At 34.3% G+C, this 17832-nt stretch overlaps 1 protein-coding gene across 4 annotated transcripts in view; it reads left to right on the top strand.

Annotated features, from left to right (window-relative positions):
* Nucleotides 1–17832, top strand: part of DZIP3 (DAZ interacting zinc finger protein 3) — a 109395-nt gene that overhangs the window by 64585 nt on the left and 26978 nt on the right. For all 4 annotated transcript variants that reach the window (XR_008374922.1, XM_053565215.1, XM_053565216.1 and 1 more), the window contains 6 exons: nucleotides 342–386; nucleotides 3477–3502; nucleotides 5745–5910; nucleotides 7339–7434; nucleotides 7902–8029; nucleotides 15912–15980. Coding sequence is in view for 3 of the 4 variants with exons in the window: in XM_053565215.1 (XP_053421190.1) it covers nucleotides 342–386; nucleotides 3477–3502; nucleotides 5745–5910; nucleotides 7339–7434; nucleotides 7902–8029; nucleotides 15912–15980 (530 nt within the window). In the remaining variant the exon portion in view is untranslated. The remainder of the gene's footprint in view (nucleotides 1–341; nucleotides 387–3476; nucleotides 3503–5744; nucleotides 5911–7338; nucleotides 7435–7901; nucleotides 8030–15911; nucleotides 15981–17832) is intronic.

A 17832-nucleotide genomic window follows, 5' to 3' on the forward strand; every position in this document is an offset into this window, starting at 1 on the left:
TTAAGCTTAATCTTTCATCTATGGACATGAATATGTTGCTTTTTGAAAATTGCTTTCCTTCTTCGTTACTCAGGCACATGTGCAATTGAGCATCTGAGTTTTTATCAGTAGTCTACTTACTAACCTTATGTGTTCTTTTTCATCAGTGATTTTTCAAAGGCAAAAGATTAACATTAAAATAAAAATAATTAAAATGAAAATTGTTTCATAGACTGTAGACAGAAATACTGTCTAAAATATTAGGAGAGAAAAGATCTTAAGGGTTAGAGGAAACATATTTTGCAAAATAACTTATGTGTACTTTGACTCGCATATTAAACGATATATTTCTTACCTACTAGGTTAAAAGTAAAGCAAAGAAAAAGAAAAAGACAAAGAATAAAAAGGTAAGAGACTACAATAACATTATAATAGAAGGATGTCTGATTATGAACATTTGAGTTCAATACTTGTATGTGAATTCATTATTAGAATTTAAGTTAGTCCAAATAGACATTAACACAGAGATTTAATAGCTTGTTGAATATATGATTATAGAGAAGTCTACTTATGTTGTATCTTGAATGATTAAAATAGTATACCATACTTTACTTTCCTAAATTATAATTTATACGTTTCATATACAAATAAATAGACTGGGTTACTGAATGAATTTCTGCCTACCCCCCATCTTAAAAATGCTACTCATGGTCTTAAGAATAGATTATTTTTGTCATATCCCTATTAAAATGGTCAGAAGCATTTTTGAAACCTTAAGAAACCTTGACTTTCTTTATGTCTGAGAGTGTGCCAACAATGCAATAATATACAAAAAATGGTATAAGTACAAACTTCTTTCATTGCCTCTTCTTTGATTTTTTGACAGTTGGAAAATGAACAAGTAACTATCTATAGCCGTTTTAGCAACAGGTCTCTTAATTACTGGAAAAACTGAAAGGGAAATCCAGGAAACTTTTATAATCAAGCATACAGTTAACTACTGTATTATGAAAACTCTGAGATGAAACAATGTTAATTTTCTGGCCTGAAAAATACATTAAAAATAAACATTAATACATTAATATAAACTGAATGAGAATATTTGCACAACTACAATATGGTGAGCTTACGTTACTAGTCATTTGAAAGTATACACAAATTTTAATTATTAATGAAACTTAAGGTAATGAAGATGAATTTATAAAATTCTTACAGGTCAGAAGCAAAATAAAATGTATACTGCTAATCTGATAATAATGTTGTTATTTTCATATTTATCATAACCATCATTTATTATAACAATTTCATTCAAAATTTATTTTAAAAGTTAGATTTTGTTTATTAAAGATGTGAGTATAAAGGTTTTAAACAAATTCTTACCTGATAGAATACAACTTAGTTCATTATTGTAGTGATATTTTCAATTTTGTCAAAATATTAGTAAGTCCCAAGTCTAATACCACATAAAGCTAACCAAGTAAATTCACAGCTGCTACACCTCAAAGCTAAATACCAAGGGTATATGATGCATCTCTTCTTTATTTCCAAAGTATTATTTCCAAAATACGGTAATGCTCAAATTCCAATTTTAGTTAAATGGAAAGTTTCATTTCTACGTCAAATTGAAATTAAACAAGCAACAAACACAACTAAATAAACCACTACTCAAAAATTTATGACTAGTAACATTATAAGTTTCTTATTAAATGTTAACAAAAATCTAGGACTTTTTTGTTTCTTTAACATCCTAATATTTTTTTTGATATTTTTTTGAATTTGTTTTATTAGCTGAAATTGAGATACTTCTGAAAAATACAATAATTTTATCAATTTAAAATTTGGACATTAGTAGACAGATGGTATATCTTATATCTTGTAGCATATCTTGTATCTTTGTCCTGAATTTTAAATTAGGACCTTAAAAAATGCTATAGGATCTAAAAAATGCTAGAATTTATGCATATGGAATAATTCTTTTCCAAATATTCAATTATTGTTATTATAGGTGCAAAGAATGATTAGGTTGTAGCATAAGCAATCAGTTATAAAAATGAAGTCAACCAAATTCTCTAATCAGTAGTTCTCTTGAAAAATTATAGCATTTACAACTTTGCTTGTGTTATATATGGAGTGATGACAAAGTCTCCCTGGCATGAAATAATGTTCATTATTTGTTTTGCAAATGTTGACCAGTCATCCTAAAAATACCTTACGGACTTTCTGGAGGAGTATAAAGAAAAGGGAAAATTTATGTAGCAAATATAAGGGACAGTACAGATAACTTCTAACTAGTATGTATAGGAACTTTGTGGCTACTCTATGTGATCTTTTTCTTCAGTTACGAATTTAGTATTTATTTATCTTCTAATATATCTGAACAAATAACTATTTTGAGGGTTAATTAAATCCTCCCACCCCACCCCCAGGGTTAGGGTAGGCAAAAGAATGGAACACTTTTGTGATGAAGCCTTGGGAAAAAATAAACATGACAGGAAATAAAGCCAGACCCTCAAATTGAGTGTCCTCTCTAATTTTAGGAGGGAAGTTGTAGAGATGCCTATATGAGAGGCAGGTACATGCATTGGTATAAAGTTATCATGGGATGAGCTAAAAAGGAGTTTGGGAAATAATCAACTATACTACATATGTTCATTATCAACAACCAAAAGTCTTTTCAACTCAGGTATTCAAGTACACTGGAACCAAGCCAGAAGTCAGTAATTCTAAATTATAGAATCAAATTGTCACTGAACGTTGAGCAGAAGATGAGACACTGAAGCACAAAAATACTCTTGGTATACAGATAAGAAAGCAAAACAAATTTGTGAAGCATTGTATCTCTGGAGAAGGAGGCTCTAAAGTTTCTTGTAAGCAGGAGATGGTAGATATTAATACCGTGATATTCTTAACTTTAATATGTGTTGAAGTTACCAATATTACTTTTACTTGATATGTTGCCCTTATAGCTTTATTTTAATAAACATAGCATTTGGGGCTTTTTAAGATTTTCTCCCATTTGTGATCTCCTTATTACTTCTTTTTCTATAAGATTCTTAAAATATATACCACTGTGATTTCTTTTTATATGTACATATTCAAGAGCCCTTGTATATAGTGTAGGAATAAATGGGTATGTCCACCTATCCCGATATATATCAGAATGGGTGATTTTCAAGTTATGTTTCAAAACATAGTAGTAGATTATAAAATCAATTTAGTGGGTCACAGCCACCATTTAAAAAAGAGAAATAAAACAAAATAGGAATAAAATATACTAACATTCATCACACATGGGTAAGATTTATTTCAGGGAAGTTATATTTCAGTTTTATGTGTAAATATGCATATATGTATAAGTACATACAGCATCATGATATAAGATGTATTACTATGATTGTGATAAAAAAAATTGAGAAACAGTGACCGACATGCAGTCATATCACTATGTTTATTGATATAGTTAATATAGATTACTAATTCTTGATGCTGTTTTTCAGATTAAGGACTCAAAAGAAGATGAAGTGTAAGTATACTTTATTTTAATTTTTAACTTTTTTTTTAGTATTTTCAAAATATACTTTACCAATATGACACAGCCTTTCTTTGGAAAGTGTTCTTACTAAGAGAAGGAAGGACAGTCCTCTGTCATCATAAGTCCCCATTTTTTAACAGGACATGACAAAAAGTTAATTTATCATTTGCTTTGGAAGAATAGAATCTCTTACGTTTTTCTGTAAGGCTGCTCAAGAGTCATCTGATGCTAACTGCTTCATTCAAGAACTAACTTGTGTCTAGCTTAAAATCGTATAAAATACAATCTATATTATAGTTTGCCAAATCTAGAGTTAGACTTAACTTTGAAGGACAAATCATTATTATGTCCCAGTCACCACATTTACCAAAAAGTTGGGTTTGATTTGTTGTTTTTTTTTTAATTTAACCTGAGGGTTTTTAAAGCCCTGATGTTGACAGTGAATTTTAACCATTTTTTTAAACTTCAGGTTATTGTGAGAGTACAAACAACAAAGGTCACAATTTTTGAATTTATTAGGTGCAATCCCTTTTGTAGTTGTGTCTCATGAATTTTAACGCTTTAATGGAAACATTTTAATATCAAAGGATCACTGTGAGATATATTGTGCATGATGGAAGACAGTGTGATAGATGAAGGAAGGGGGGAGACAGTCCAATGAAGTGATCGTTTTTCCCACCAAAAAGTTTAACTGAATATAGAGACATCTGAGGACATAGGATGTCTTTAAAATGGCAGCAAGAATATATTTGTCAACTTTAAAGCTATTGTAATTGATATTTTCTAATTGTTTATGGACATGATCCACTTGGTTTGTAAAACAGTTAATCATCCAAGATGTGTTTTCACTTGGCAACAAGTTGAGCCACTGAAGCAGCAATTTTTTTTCAGGCTGTGTCTAAATGCCATGAAAATAAATTAATAAAGGTGAAACAGTGTTATCAATCATTGTAGATCCAAATCTGGATGGTGATCAGATCTCCCAAGGAACTTTGTTTTTAAATTAGATTTTCAAATATACACAAAAATAAAGATTTTATATATATATTCATATATATATACACACCTACATACACCTACATACATATATATATGTATACACCTGTCCTCCTGTTTAAACAGTTATCTCTGTTTTTTCACGTTTTATGCTTCCTTTGACAACTTGTTCCTTGTTGAAGTGCTGTCAATCCCAGCCATTATTATAATTTTACTTCTTGCTTTAGTTTGCATCTCTTAGAAATATGAATGCTTTTCTATATTATTCCAGTGCTATTATTGTATAGTTATTTGCCACTTACTACCTAACAATGTTTCTGTCAATGACAGAGAATGCATATATAATGATGGTGGTTCCATAAAATAATAATGGACCTGAAAAACTCTTACCACAAATTCCTATCACCTAGTGACAGAGTCACCAAACATCATAGTGCATTTAAATTATTTTTAAAACAAATTGAGTGCAGCCTAAGTTTACAATGTTTATAAAGTCTATGATCACGTATGGTAATGTCCCAGGCTTTCACATTCACTCATTACTTACTCATGCATAATCATTCAGTCCTATAAGCTCCATTCATGGCCCTAGCCAGGTGTACCAATTTTTAGTCTTACATTGCATTTTTATTGTACCTTTTCTATGTATATATAGTATTTTCATTTTTTTAAGTGGTCCCTTTTAGTAGTTCAGTTTCTGAAATCAATGTTATTACTGCAGTTTTTTAAAAAGTCCTATTACAAAAGAAACTTCCATTTTATAATTTACTTTGTGCTGCTATTTTCAACCTTCTATTTAAATTGTGCATTGGACCTAAGCACTGAGGTTGATTAAATCAACCTACTTGTCAAGAAAATTGTGGGGAAAAAAAAAATAATGTTATGATGGTAAAATAATATAGCAGATGTAGAAATGTGTGCCAATATTTCTCAAAGTACTGTTTCTCAAAGTAACTGATATTAATGGTTGTAATTTGAAAAATGAACACTGTAGTTTCATAACCCTTGAAAACACTGAGCTGAACAGAATTAAATAGGTACCTTGATTGATTGCTATCTCAAATATGCTGATGTGAATCTTCAAAAGAAAGCATCCAAACTTTCTTTGACCACTAACCCTTATTTCTAATGCTGAACATCTCTTGAGACTAGTACAATTCTAATTTGGGAAATAATAGCGTAGGTGAAAGGCACTACACAATTAAAAAAGATCACATTGATTGTGTCTCCACTCTAGCCCATATATGGCAGAAAAGGAAGAACATTTGAAGAATGAACAAGCATATCCACATTCAGTCAGTGGATTTATAAAAGATGATGCAAGTGATGTTCAAGAGGATTCTGCAACAGAAGACAAGTTCTACAGCCTGGATGAACTGCATATTCTGGACATGATAGAACAGGTGAGAATGATCGGAGAGGGTACATCTTTGCCTTCCTTCTTTCAGATACTATTGTTAACTTGTGTTTTCCCTGTTATTCTTGGAACAGCATGAGTCTTCGAGCAACCAGTGGTTTGTGCTTTGTGAGAGGAAGTAAAAAACAGGAAAAGAGGTCTGAGGGAATATGTGAAAGAAAATAGTACAAGAAGAAACTCCCAGGATCTGGAAACATCACTTTAACCCTCAAATCATTTCCTGCTTTAACTATGGGGCAGAGTTGATTATCAATGGATTTCTTGCAAAGGGTTTTTGAATACCACAAGAAAAAAAAAATTGGCATAATCTCACTGGATTAAATGCCATGAGAAAAATAGTTTTGTAAAACAAAGCTACTTTCATTTATTGAATTAAATCTAATTGCTACCATGAAATGTCTACAAAAAAATATTAACATCTAACGATTTTTTCTGGTTCCATTCCTGGTATTAGTCACTGTAGAATGATGTCCCTGTATATGAAGAGGCATACATATATAAAAACAAGACTTAACTGCTCAATAGAACACTTAAAGCAAATGATTTTTTTTAAAGTAGCTTATTTTACCCACCCATGAGCATTCAGTGAATCTGTTCTGTGGTTTAAATATAATGGTACATAGTATGTAGGAATTTTCATTGTCTTAAGGATACTGTTAGTACAAATGATTCCCTAGCTTGTAGAACAATATTTATATAATTGCTATACCTTTTTCCTTCTTTTCATTTAGAATATGTACATTTTAACTGAAGTGACATTCTTATCTTTTGATGTCACACCAAAGTTTAATTAAATATGGGACCTCTGGTTTTCATTCAGTAGCCATAAGAATTTTGAGAACTCATAAATAGAATCAAAATGTCACATACCTTTCAAAAAATGTTTGTTTGTTCATTTATTCAAAAGCATTTAACACCTGCATTGTGTCAAAAGCTATACTTAGACATGGTCTCTCTTAGTATAGTGTTTAAAATCTAGTAGGTAAGATAAACATTGAACTGAGATGTTATAGTGCTTGGGCAATTAAGACGTACCTATATTAGAATTCAGTCTTCTTTACTTAACATGTGAATGTGAGCAAGTTACTTACTAATTTTATTATTTCTAAAATGGGAATAATGAATGCCTTCCTGATACAGTTCTTATGATAATAAAAACATTATCAAAAAATGCTTAAAATAGTAAGCATGCAGTTAGTGTTAGCCAGTAGTAGCAGCAGCTGGTATTGTTTAGTGAATGCTATAATGCAGGTGAGGTGGGTTTATCTGAACTAACTGTGATAGTTGAGTTGAGGCAAAAAACACGAAGAGGAGTAAGATAGCAACATTAAATCTCTTTTAAATAATCAAAATATCAGTGATTTTTTTTTTTAAGAGAAAAATAAGGAACATGTATATTCCATTTGCTCAATAGGGCTCATCCGGCAAGGTAGCTGCAGACTATGGAGAAACAGAAAAGGAAAGGCTTGCTCGCCAGCGGCAGCTTTATAAATTGCACTATCAGTGTGAAGTAAGTACTTTTGTCATTAGATCTGAGGGAAGTGAGAAGTTTTTAAAATGTCAAACTTAATGGTATTTTATTTTTTAAAAGGACCCTGTTTGGGCTTGGTGCCTGTAGCTTAGCAGCTCAGGTGCCATCACATACACTGGGGCTGGCAGGCTCAAACCCAGCCAAGGCCTGCCAAATAACAGTGATAACAACTGTAACAAAAAAATAGCCAGGTGTTGTGGTGGGTGCCTATAGTCCCAGCTACTTAGGAGGCTGAGGCAAGAGATTCGCTTAAGCCCAAGAATTTGAGGTTGCTGTGAGCTGTGATGGCAGGGCACTCTTCTGGGAGCGACATAATGAGGCTGTGTCTCAAAAAAAAGAAATAAATAAAAAGGGCCCAGGTTGGGGTTTTTTTTTTTTTTTTTTGTCTTTTCATTTCTGGTGACTTGAACAGAATTAATTGTGAAATAATATTTTTCATTGATCAGGATTTCAAAAGACAGTTGAAAACAGTGACTTTTCGATGGCAAGAAAACCAAATGCAGATTAAAAAGAAGGACAAAATCATCGCGTCTCTTAACCAACAAGTGGCTTTTGGAGTCAATAAGGTTTCCAAGTAAGAGTAAATCTTTAATGAAAGGGACATTTCTGTGTTTGTTCCATAACGAACAGCATTTTTAATAGTTAATCTTTATAGCCACTAGATGGCATTGTGACTGCACATTAGGAGTTCCAACCACTGGATTACTTAAAAACCAACTTTTTTTTTTCGTCTTGACAAACAGATCGAGAAATAAGCAGCTGCTCATACTGTATATTAAGCTTTTCATGTTTTGGTGGAGCAAGTGTGAAGTTAATAGAATTACATAAGAAAGATAATTAATTTTTAGGTCATGGCTCTAATTTGAAAAAATGTGACTAATGAGTGGCTGCTTCTTTATAGCATATGATGAGTACATTTCTCAAAGACACTCATTGAATCAGCTGAGTGTTTTTTATGTTGGTCTTAGAATATTTGTCTAAGCCTGAGATAAGTTCATAGAGACTCTCCCCTCCTCCCCTGCCACTAGTCTCTTTTCTCCTGCAACCTTAAATTTTAATGTTTATAACCAAAAATTCTGACTTAACAGGGAAACACAAGTGACCTGCTTTATTCTTTTTGGGCTACTCACTGCCTCCAAACTGTGTTTATTGAAATAGTAGCATAGTTTGTAACACATTATTTTAATAAACAGTAATACACAAAATACCAGCTCTCTATGAAGCCTCGTTTTTATAGTTCTAGAATGCAAGTAAGGAAAATAGACAAGTGCTAAGAATGTTTTAGAGGAAGAAGTCCAAGGTAGTAGTTCTTGTAAAGTTGGAGAAATTTGACAGAGATTTGCTTTTCTTGCATGCTACATCTCCAACATGAAAGGGCTCATTGGGAAGACCTGGATGCTATTGGTCCAGCAACAGAATTTCAGTCACAAACACTCTCAGACTTGTCTTTACTGGAGTTAGATCCTTCAAGTTCAAAAGGCAGTGAGGACCTAGGAAAGGTACGGCAAACTAAGCTGGTTGCAGTCACTGAAGAAAATATTTGTTAGGATTAACTGTCTTTTAGCTTGGAAGGTGAAGGTGACCAATCCAGAAATACCTTATATAATATTAGAGATTAGAAAAGCAAATACCATCAATACAGATGAGCTGCCTCTCTCCTTTACCATCTGAGTCTGTCCCTCCTCAGCTCTGACAGCTGGCTCATGCATTTTTATATGCTCCATGCTAAAACAGACTTTTTTTCAGGGGCTGCCAACCTTTGGCCCACAGACTACCTGGGGATTACAGGAGGACTTTTTTGCTTATCTGTGGTGGCAGATATCATGACCTTTCTTTTTTTCTTTTTTCTTTTTTTTTTTGCTCATCAGCTTTCATTAGTGCTTGTATATTTAATGTCTGGCCCAAGTCAACTCTTCTTCTTCCAGTGTGACACAAAGAAGCCAAAAGGTTGGACACCCCTGCAAGGATGCATAGCTCTCACACAACAAGCATTCAGTTTTGAGTATTTACCATACATGTGCCAAGTGTCACTATGTTAGAAAAATTATGTAAGGAACGTGTAGAAGATACTGAGATATGCAGAACATTGTTTATGAGCTAATGGAGGGTATAGATTAATATGTAAAGATTAAAATTACATTCAATAGAGGGACTTCCACATCCACCAAAATGTAATAGCTCCATGCGTCACAGTGGTTTCCTCTCACAACTTAACCCCCCTGGATATAACACGATAAACAAGCCTAGGAATACTCCAAGAAGGTAGAATAAGAAGCAATGTATAAGGACAGTTAGACTTTGGGAACAAAATGGCAGTTAAAATTCCCTATTGTCTCCCATATGTCCCAGACAGCACATTGTGAAAGTCTTAAACCTGGAACTGCCAATAAGCACAGGGGAAGAAAACTCCAAGAAAAGCCTGCCCTCTCTAGTCCAGTGTTTTTTGACCTTTTTTATTTAACAGCACACTTGAACCTGTAGTTAACTTGATGGCACATTTAAATTATGTTGATCAAAAAAAAAAGAATAAGAAAAGATACTTTGCCTTGAATTTCTTTTGAAAATAATTTAATTAATGATTTTTAAAAATTTTCACAGCACACATAAGATCCTCTTGTAGCACACCAATTGAAAATCACTGCTCTAGACAAAGGATTAGGAAATGGAAAGTATAACAACAGAAAATCTTTTTGATAATACCCACCTAACTGCAGTCAAACACCAATGGCCACACCACCCCTCAGAAGTACGCAATGTATTCTGATTCTTCCACCTGACAGAAATAGGTGGAAGCAATCCTAACCTACCACCAGGACAGTGTCAGCAATGCTAAGCAGGCAGTTGACTTCCAATTCTCCTACAGGCAGAAGGAGGTCATACTCCAATTCCTCTGCCAGGATATGTCAGTGTGGTCCAACTGTGAGATGAGCCTCTGCTTCTGTCCAGCATCAGTGTGACTTAAGCCAGTGCATGGCAGTCAGTGCTAGGCTTCACTCCCATTATTCTCAGGGGAAGCTAAGTCTTCATCCATGGGGCTAGTTGGCATTCCATTTCCACCATCTCCTCAGCTAATGTCAGCAAGGCACATCAGGCAGCTGGGATTTAGCCTCCTCCGGCAGCAACAAAGTTGTATGAGTCAGCTCTTTGCTTTCTCCTTTCCTGGCATCAGAGGGCTCAGCATGGAGCAGGTCTTATATATAACTTGGAGACCAAAGGGCATTGTGAGTTGGTGCTCCACTTTTATGGGAAGCTTTTAGTTGAACTGAGGGAAGAGCTGAACTTCTATACCTGAACTTCTATACCTGTTGTCTGCATTGAGGCAGTGTGAGTCAGTGCCCACTTTTGCTGGGGTGCTATTGGCAGAGCCCAGTGCAAATGTGAACATACGTACCTCCTTGGCTCATATGTAACACCTCAATGCCTGCTAAAATTAGGAAAATTAAATAAAATTCAGAGAATTCGTAATATCCAGAATATCTAGGCTGCAATAGAAAACCTTCATCATACTAAGAACTAGGAAATTCACAACATGAAAGAGAAAAGACCAGCAAATGACAATATTACAATGATTCAGGTATTGGAATTATCTGACAAAGATTTTAAAGCAATCATCACAAAAATGCTTCAATGAAATTGAATTCTCTTAAAACAAGTGAAAATCTAGAAAATAGCAGTAAGAAATGTTTTAATGAAGAATGGAAGTTATAGAACTAGAAAATAAAATAATTGCAATAAAAATGTATGGGATATAGTCACTAGTAGAGGAGAGATGACAGAGTATTAAACTTGGGGACAGATGAGTAGAATTTACCTAATCTGAGGAGCAAAGAGAAAATAGACTGGTGTAAAAATTTAAAAGACGAGTATCAGAGACTCATACAAGACAGTAACAAAAGAGGCAAAGTACTTATCATCATAATTCCAGAAGGGGAGCAGTGGGGTGGGGGTGGGGGGCATGGATCAAAAAAGTATTCAGAGAAATAACTGAAAACTTCCCAAGTTTGAGGACATACATAAATTTACAAGTTCAAGAAACTAAGTGGACCACAATTGGTAAACACCCAAAGAAATCCAGGCCAGTACAGACACATCATAACTAAACTTTTGAAAACTAAAGACAAAAGTCTTGAAAGCATGCAGAGAGAAACATGACTTATGTGGGAACACTAATTTAAATGATAGTAGATTTTTTAATCTGAAATCATAGAGGCCAGAAGGAAGTGGCACGTTATTCAATAAGTGAAAGAAAACAATCAGGAATCCTGTATTTAGCAAAAAATTTGTTAGGAATTAAAGACCAAATAGCCAAAAAAGAACACAAATAATTAAATGGCAGACTTAAGCTCTAACATATCAATAATTACCTTAAATGTAAATGGTCTAAATACACCAATTAAGAGACAAAGAGTGGCAGAGTAGATTTAAAAACAAGCAAAATGTGATCCCACAATATGCTGTTAATAAGGAACTCACTTCAAATACAACACAAATAGCTCAAAAGTAAAAGCATGGTAAAAGACACTCTATGCAAACATTTATCAAAAATAGGAGTGGCTGTATTAAAATAAATTAAGAGGACTTAACAGAAAACTGCTAAGAGGGACATTGCATATTGATAACTGGATCAGTCCACCAGGAAGAAATAAGAACTTAAATGTACATCTACCAAACAACAGAACATCAAAACACATGAGGCAAAACTTGATAGAACTGAAAGAAGTAAAACATTTACCATTGTAACTGAGCACTTCAAACCCTACTCTCAATTTATAGGACTACTAAACAGAAAATCAATAAGGATATAGAGAAGACTGTCAACCAACAGGATCTAATCAATATTTATGAAAGCTCTACCAGACAACCAGAGTACACAGGCTTTCAAATGCCCACAGGACATATATCAAGATAGACCATATCCTGGGCCATAAAACAAACCTCAATAAACTTTAAAAGGTTGAAATCATACAAAGCATATTCTCAGATCACAATGGAATCAAACTAGACATCGGTAACAAAAATAGATAGAACTGAATTACTGTGAAAATCTAATATATAAAAATTTGGGGTATACAGCAATGCTGAGAAGATTATAATACTAAATATACACATTAAAAAAGGAAGAAGTCTCAAATGGTCATTCTAAGCTCTCACTTTAAGATCTCAGAAAAAGAAAACCAAAATAGATGTAAAAAAGAGATACAATGGAGTTGGAAACAAGAAAACAATAGAGAAAATCCATGAAACAGAAAGCTGGGTTTTTTGTTTTGTTTATTTGTTTGTTTGTTTTGAGAAGATTAACAAAATTAGCAAATCTCTAGCAAAACAGACAAGAGCAAAGACATAAGCTGGCGTGTTGGCTGGAGCCTGTAATCTTAGCACTCTGGGAGGCTGGGGCGGGTGGATTGCTTGAGCTCATGAGTTCGAGATCAACCTGAGCAAGAGTGAGACCACATCTCTACTAAAAATGAAAAACTGAGGCAAGAGAATTGCTTTAGCCCAAGAGTTTGAGGTTATTGTGAGCTGTAACTCCACGGCATTCTACCAAGGGTGACAAAGTGAGACTCCGTCTTAAATAAAAAGAGAAAAGGTATAAATTACCACCATCTGGAATGAAATAGTGAAATCACTACAAACCCTGCAGACATCAAGAGAATTACGCTGAGTGAGAGAAGCCTATCCCAAATGCTTCCATGCTGTACATTTACATTTCTATAACATTCTAATTTATTTTTTTTTTTTAGAGACAGAATCTCACTTTATCACCCTGGGTAGAGTGCTGTGGCGTCACAGCTCACAGCAACCTCCAGCTCTTGGGCTTAGGTGATTCTCTTGCCTCAGCCTCCCCTGTAGGTGGGACTACAGGCGGCTACCACAACACCCGGCTATTTTTTTTGTTGCAGTTTGGCCGGGGCTGGGTTCAAACCCGCCACCCTTGGTATATGGGGCTGGCACCCTACTCACTAAGCCACAGGCGCTGCCCTCTATAACATTCTTGAAATGACAAAATTATAAAAATGGACAACAAATTGGTGCTTCCAAGCTTATGAAAAGAGGAATGGAGAAGAAAGGAAGTGGATGTGGCTCTTAAAGGGCAAAATGGTAGTAGAACCATTCAGTATCTTGCCTGGGTAACTGTTAACATTCTGGTTATGATATGTACTGTAGTTTTATAGGATGTTGCATTGGGAGAAATCCGAGAAAGAGTACATGGGATCTTTCTGCATTATTTCTTACACTTGCATATGAATTTACAATTATCTAAAAATGGAAAATTCATTTTAGAAAGTACATATAAATAACTGTTAAGGTTATATATTTAATAGAAATTTCTTGGATGGGAGGTACTTTTGATTGTTGTGATAAGGAAGAACTAACTTCAGGGAAGGAAGAACTTTATTGAGGACATAACACTGAATTTAACATTATAGGCTGGGTAGGATGAGAGAAGAGAAAGGACAGGCCACCCAGGTAGACTAGAAAGCATGAGCACTCTTATATAAGCTTCCTATACAAACTTTTGATCTTTTTCTTTGTTTAATTCTCCTGAACATTTTCAAAAGTAAAGTAAAATATATCTTTTTTTTTTTTTTTAATTGAGACAGAATCTCACTATGTCACTATTGGTAGAATGCGGTAGCGGCACAGCTCACAGCAACCTCCAAACCCTTGGGCTTAAGCGATTCTCTTGCCTCAGCCTCCCAAGTAGCTGGGACTACAGGCACCTGCCACAATGCCCAGCTATTTTTTTTGTTGCAGTTGTCATTGTTGTTTAACTGGCCCAGGCCAGTGTTGAACCTACCAGCCTCAGTGTATGTTGCTGATGCCGTAACCACTGTGCTACAGGTGCCAAGCCTAAAAATATACTTTTAAATTATATTTTTCATCTTAGAAAATGGATTTTATTAAGTAGCCAAAGAATTTTTTTTTTTTTTTTTTTTTTTTTTACTTAATTCAATGCTATGTCTGTGGTAAATGTTTGGCAGATATTTGTTGATAATTGCGGTACTAGGGAAAATGTGTATAAAGTGACCTATTTTGCACCAACTACAATAAGCACCTAATAAACATCAAGAAACTGCTATCAATAAAATTTCTGTAATAAACTTGACAGCCAGCTTGAGAACTTTAGATCTTTTATAAAGAAAATATAATAATGCTACCCTGTCATGTTATACATGAGAAAAATAGGACTGAAAAGTTACATCTACTTGAATATATATAGCTTGTTCATATCTGAGCCAGATAATAAGAACTATGCCTACCTTATCTTTCAATATTTAAAACTCTAGGTCTTCTGAACGCCCCACTAGTTCCACGAACTCTTACTGTGCACTCTAAACTAGAGATGGTAAAACATTGATGTAATTGAGGTATGCAAAGGAAAAGAAGCTGTCAACTTTGAAATCTTACTACTTTCACCCTCATGTTAACCTGAAATAAATTTACTTAAAATTGTACTTTCAACTCTATCAACATATTCCTATATATTATATTAACAAAGCTTATATTTCTTACTTGTCACTTGAAAATAAGACCTCTTTTGTACAAAACGAAACCTAGTTTCTTTTCACTGCATTCTCAGATCAACAGAACATTGATTATAAGTCTTTACAGGTTCTAAGAAGCTTAACGGTGAGTGGTTCATCTCTGAAAACTAGTGGTATGCAATCTAGCCAACATTGAAGTCATGGTTTCAATGCTTTATCATTTCAGTAATTTATATTAATTCAAACTCCCATGTATCCCAAGAGTCTGAACATATGAGATACTTAAAGAGAAATGTACTTTTGCTATGAATCTCCTCATATTGAAGGCAATTGGGAATTTTATATAAAAGCTTGGTTGTAAAAAGAAATATAGCAGCATGAGAGAGGAACATCAAAAATTGTATTAGAAATTATGTCAACTGAAAAGTATTACTTTGCATTTCTCTTAATAGTTTCTTACATACTTTCTGGTTTATACAAAATTTATATTCATTTTTCTATGATTAGGTCGTGTGAGTGACTCCCAAGTCTGATTTCCTTCAGACCTTAAGTCTTTCATAATTTGCATGATTTGATATAATATCTCTTGAAGGAACTTAAAGTTCTCAATCCCACCATAGGCTGACAAAATCAGAAAATGCCATCTTTGTTTTCTAGTGGGAAACAAAGCTGAAGATCTTTTTCCAAATCATTAAGCAGGGAATATAAGATAAACACTTTCAATTCCTTTCTGATTTAATGTTAGGACATAGTTCTCCTTTTTGGGTGAAGTCAGTAAATCAGATGTCAGAAACAAGAAAGATAAATGTCAAAAGGACCAGAGATAGGAATAGAATTATTGTTTTCAGGGTTAAGATTTGTGGCCCAAAGTGGACGTATCTGGTCCTCTCATCAACTACTGACAGAGCTATTCTATGTTAATGAGAAATAATTTTTAACATTTTATGACTTTCTTTCTTATTTGCTTAGATTACAACGTCAAATCCATGCTAAAGATAATGAAATCAAGAACCTTAAAGAACAACTTTCCATGAAAAGGTACAAACTTAGTTTTCTCTTTGGGTGGGTACACCCTCTTTGTTTTTTTTTAATTTATTTTTTATGGGGTATACCCTCTTTGAAACTCAGTACATTCTGGGTACAGTAGCTTTATAATTTATTATTCAAACTGGGTTACTTTTGAGCCTGATACTGAGTGGTATTCAGTTTTACTGTGATAATAGGTGTAAACTGGAAGTGTCCTAGGCACATTGGGAGGTAGAGTAGAGCTCTGCCTCTAGAAAACTTCTGAGAGAGATTGTTAAATACTGTAGCTGTCAACAAAGTTATAATACCATAACAAACTATTGCCAGGAACTAGAGCTTCAGAAAATTTTTATTTCTTTACTTTAATCAATGCTTCTAAGTGTGACTGCTTTATAAAACTGGTTAAGTTCTATTCTGATTCACCTGTTTTTGCCTGTAGGTAATTTTTTTTTTTTTTTTTTAGACAGGGTCTCACACTGTTGCCTGGGATAGAGTGTAATAGGTGTAATCCTGTCTCACTGCAGTTTCAAACGCCTGGGCTCAGGCGATCCTCCTGTCTCAGCCCCCTGAGTAGCTGGGACTCAGGCGTGTGCCACACGCCCAGCTAATTTCTCTTATTTTTTGTAGAAATGGAGTCTAGCTCTTGCTTGGGGTGGTCTCAAACCTCATCCTCCCAAAGTGCTAGGATTACATGAGTGAGCCACCACAGCCAGTGATCTTTTTTTTATAAAAGCTTTTCTGAGATGTATTTCATTCATATAGCATAAAATTCACCCTATTAAAATATACAGTTTGTTGTTCTTTTAGTATGTTCAGAGGTATACAATCATCACTGCTATCCATTTCCAGAATATTTTTATCACCCTCAAAAGGAAGCCTGTACATTAGAAGTCACTCCCTATTGCTCCCTCTTCTCGCTTCTGGCAACCACTAATCTGTTTTCTATCTCTAGGTATTTGCCTATTTTAGACATTTCATATAAATTAAATCACATGGTATATGGCTTCTTGCGATTAACTTCTTTCATTTAATATTTTCAAAATCATCCACTATAGCATGTATCAATACTCATTTCCTTTCTATGAGTAAATAATATTCTATTCTTTGTGTATACCACATTTTCTTTTCCTTTTTCTTTTTTTTTTCTTTATTGTTGGGGATTCATTGAGGGTACAATAAGCCAGGTTACACTGATTGTAATTGTTAGGTAAAGTCCCTCTTGCAATCATGTCTTGCCCCCATAAAGTGTGACACACACCAAGGCCCCACCCCCCTCCCTCCATCCCTCTTTCTGCTTCCCCCCCATAACCTTAATTGTCATTAATTGTCCTCATATCAAAATTGAGTACATAGGATTCAGGCTTCTCCATTCTCGTGATGCTTTACTAAGAATAATGTCTTCCACTTCCATCCAGGTTAATACGAAGGATGTAAAGTCTCCATTTTTTTTAATGGCTGAATAGTATTCCATGGTATACATATACCACAACTTGTTAATCCATTCCTGGGTTGGTGGGCATTTAGGCTGTTTCCACATTTTGGCGATTGTAAATTGAGCTGCAATAAACAGTCTAGTACAAGTGTCCTTATGATAAAAGGATTTCTTTCCTTCTGGGTAGATGTCCAGTAATGGGATTGCAGGATCAAATGGGAGGTCTAGGTTGAGTGCTTTGAGGTTTCTCCATACTTCCTTGCAGAAAGGTTGTACTAGTTTGCAGTCCCACCAGCAGTGCAAAAGTGTTCCCTTCTGTCCACATCCACGCCAGCATCTGCAGTTTTCAGATTTTGTGATGTGGGTCATTCTCACTGGGGCCAGGTGATATCCCAGGGTTGTTTTGATTTGCATTTCTCTAATATATAGACA

This window comes from Nycticebus coucang, chromosome 16 (assembly GCF_027406575.1).
Source record: "Nycticebus coucang isolate mNycCou1 chromosome 16, mNycCou1.pri, whole genome shotgun sequence".
NCBI classification, from domain to species: Eukaryota; Metazoa; Chordata; class Mammalia; order Primates; family Lorisidae; genus Nycticebus; species Nycticebus coucang.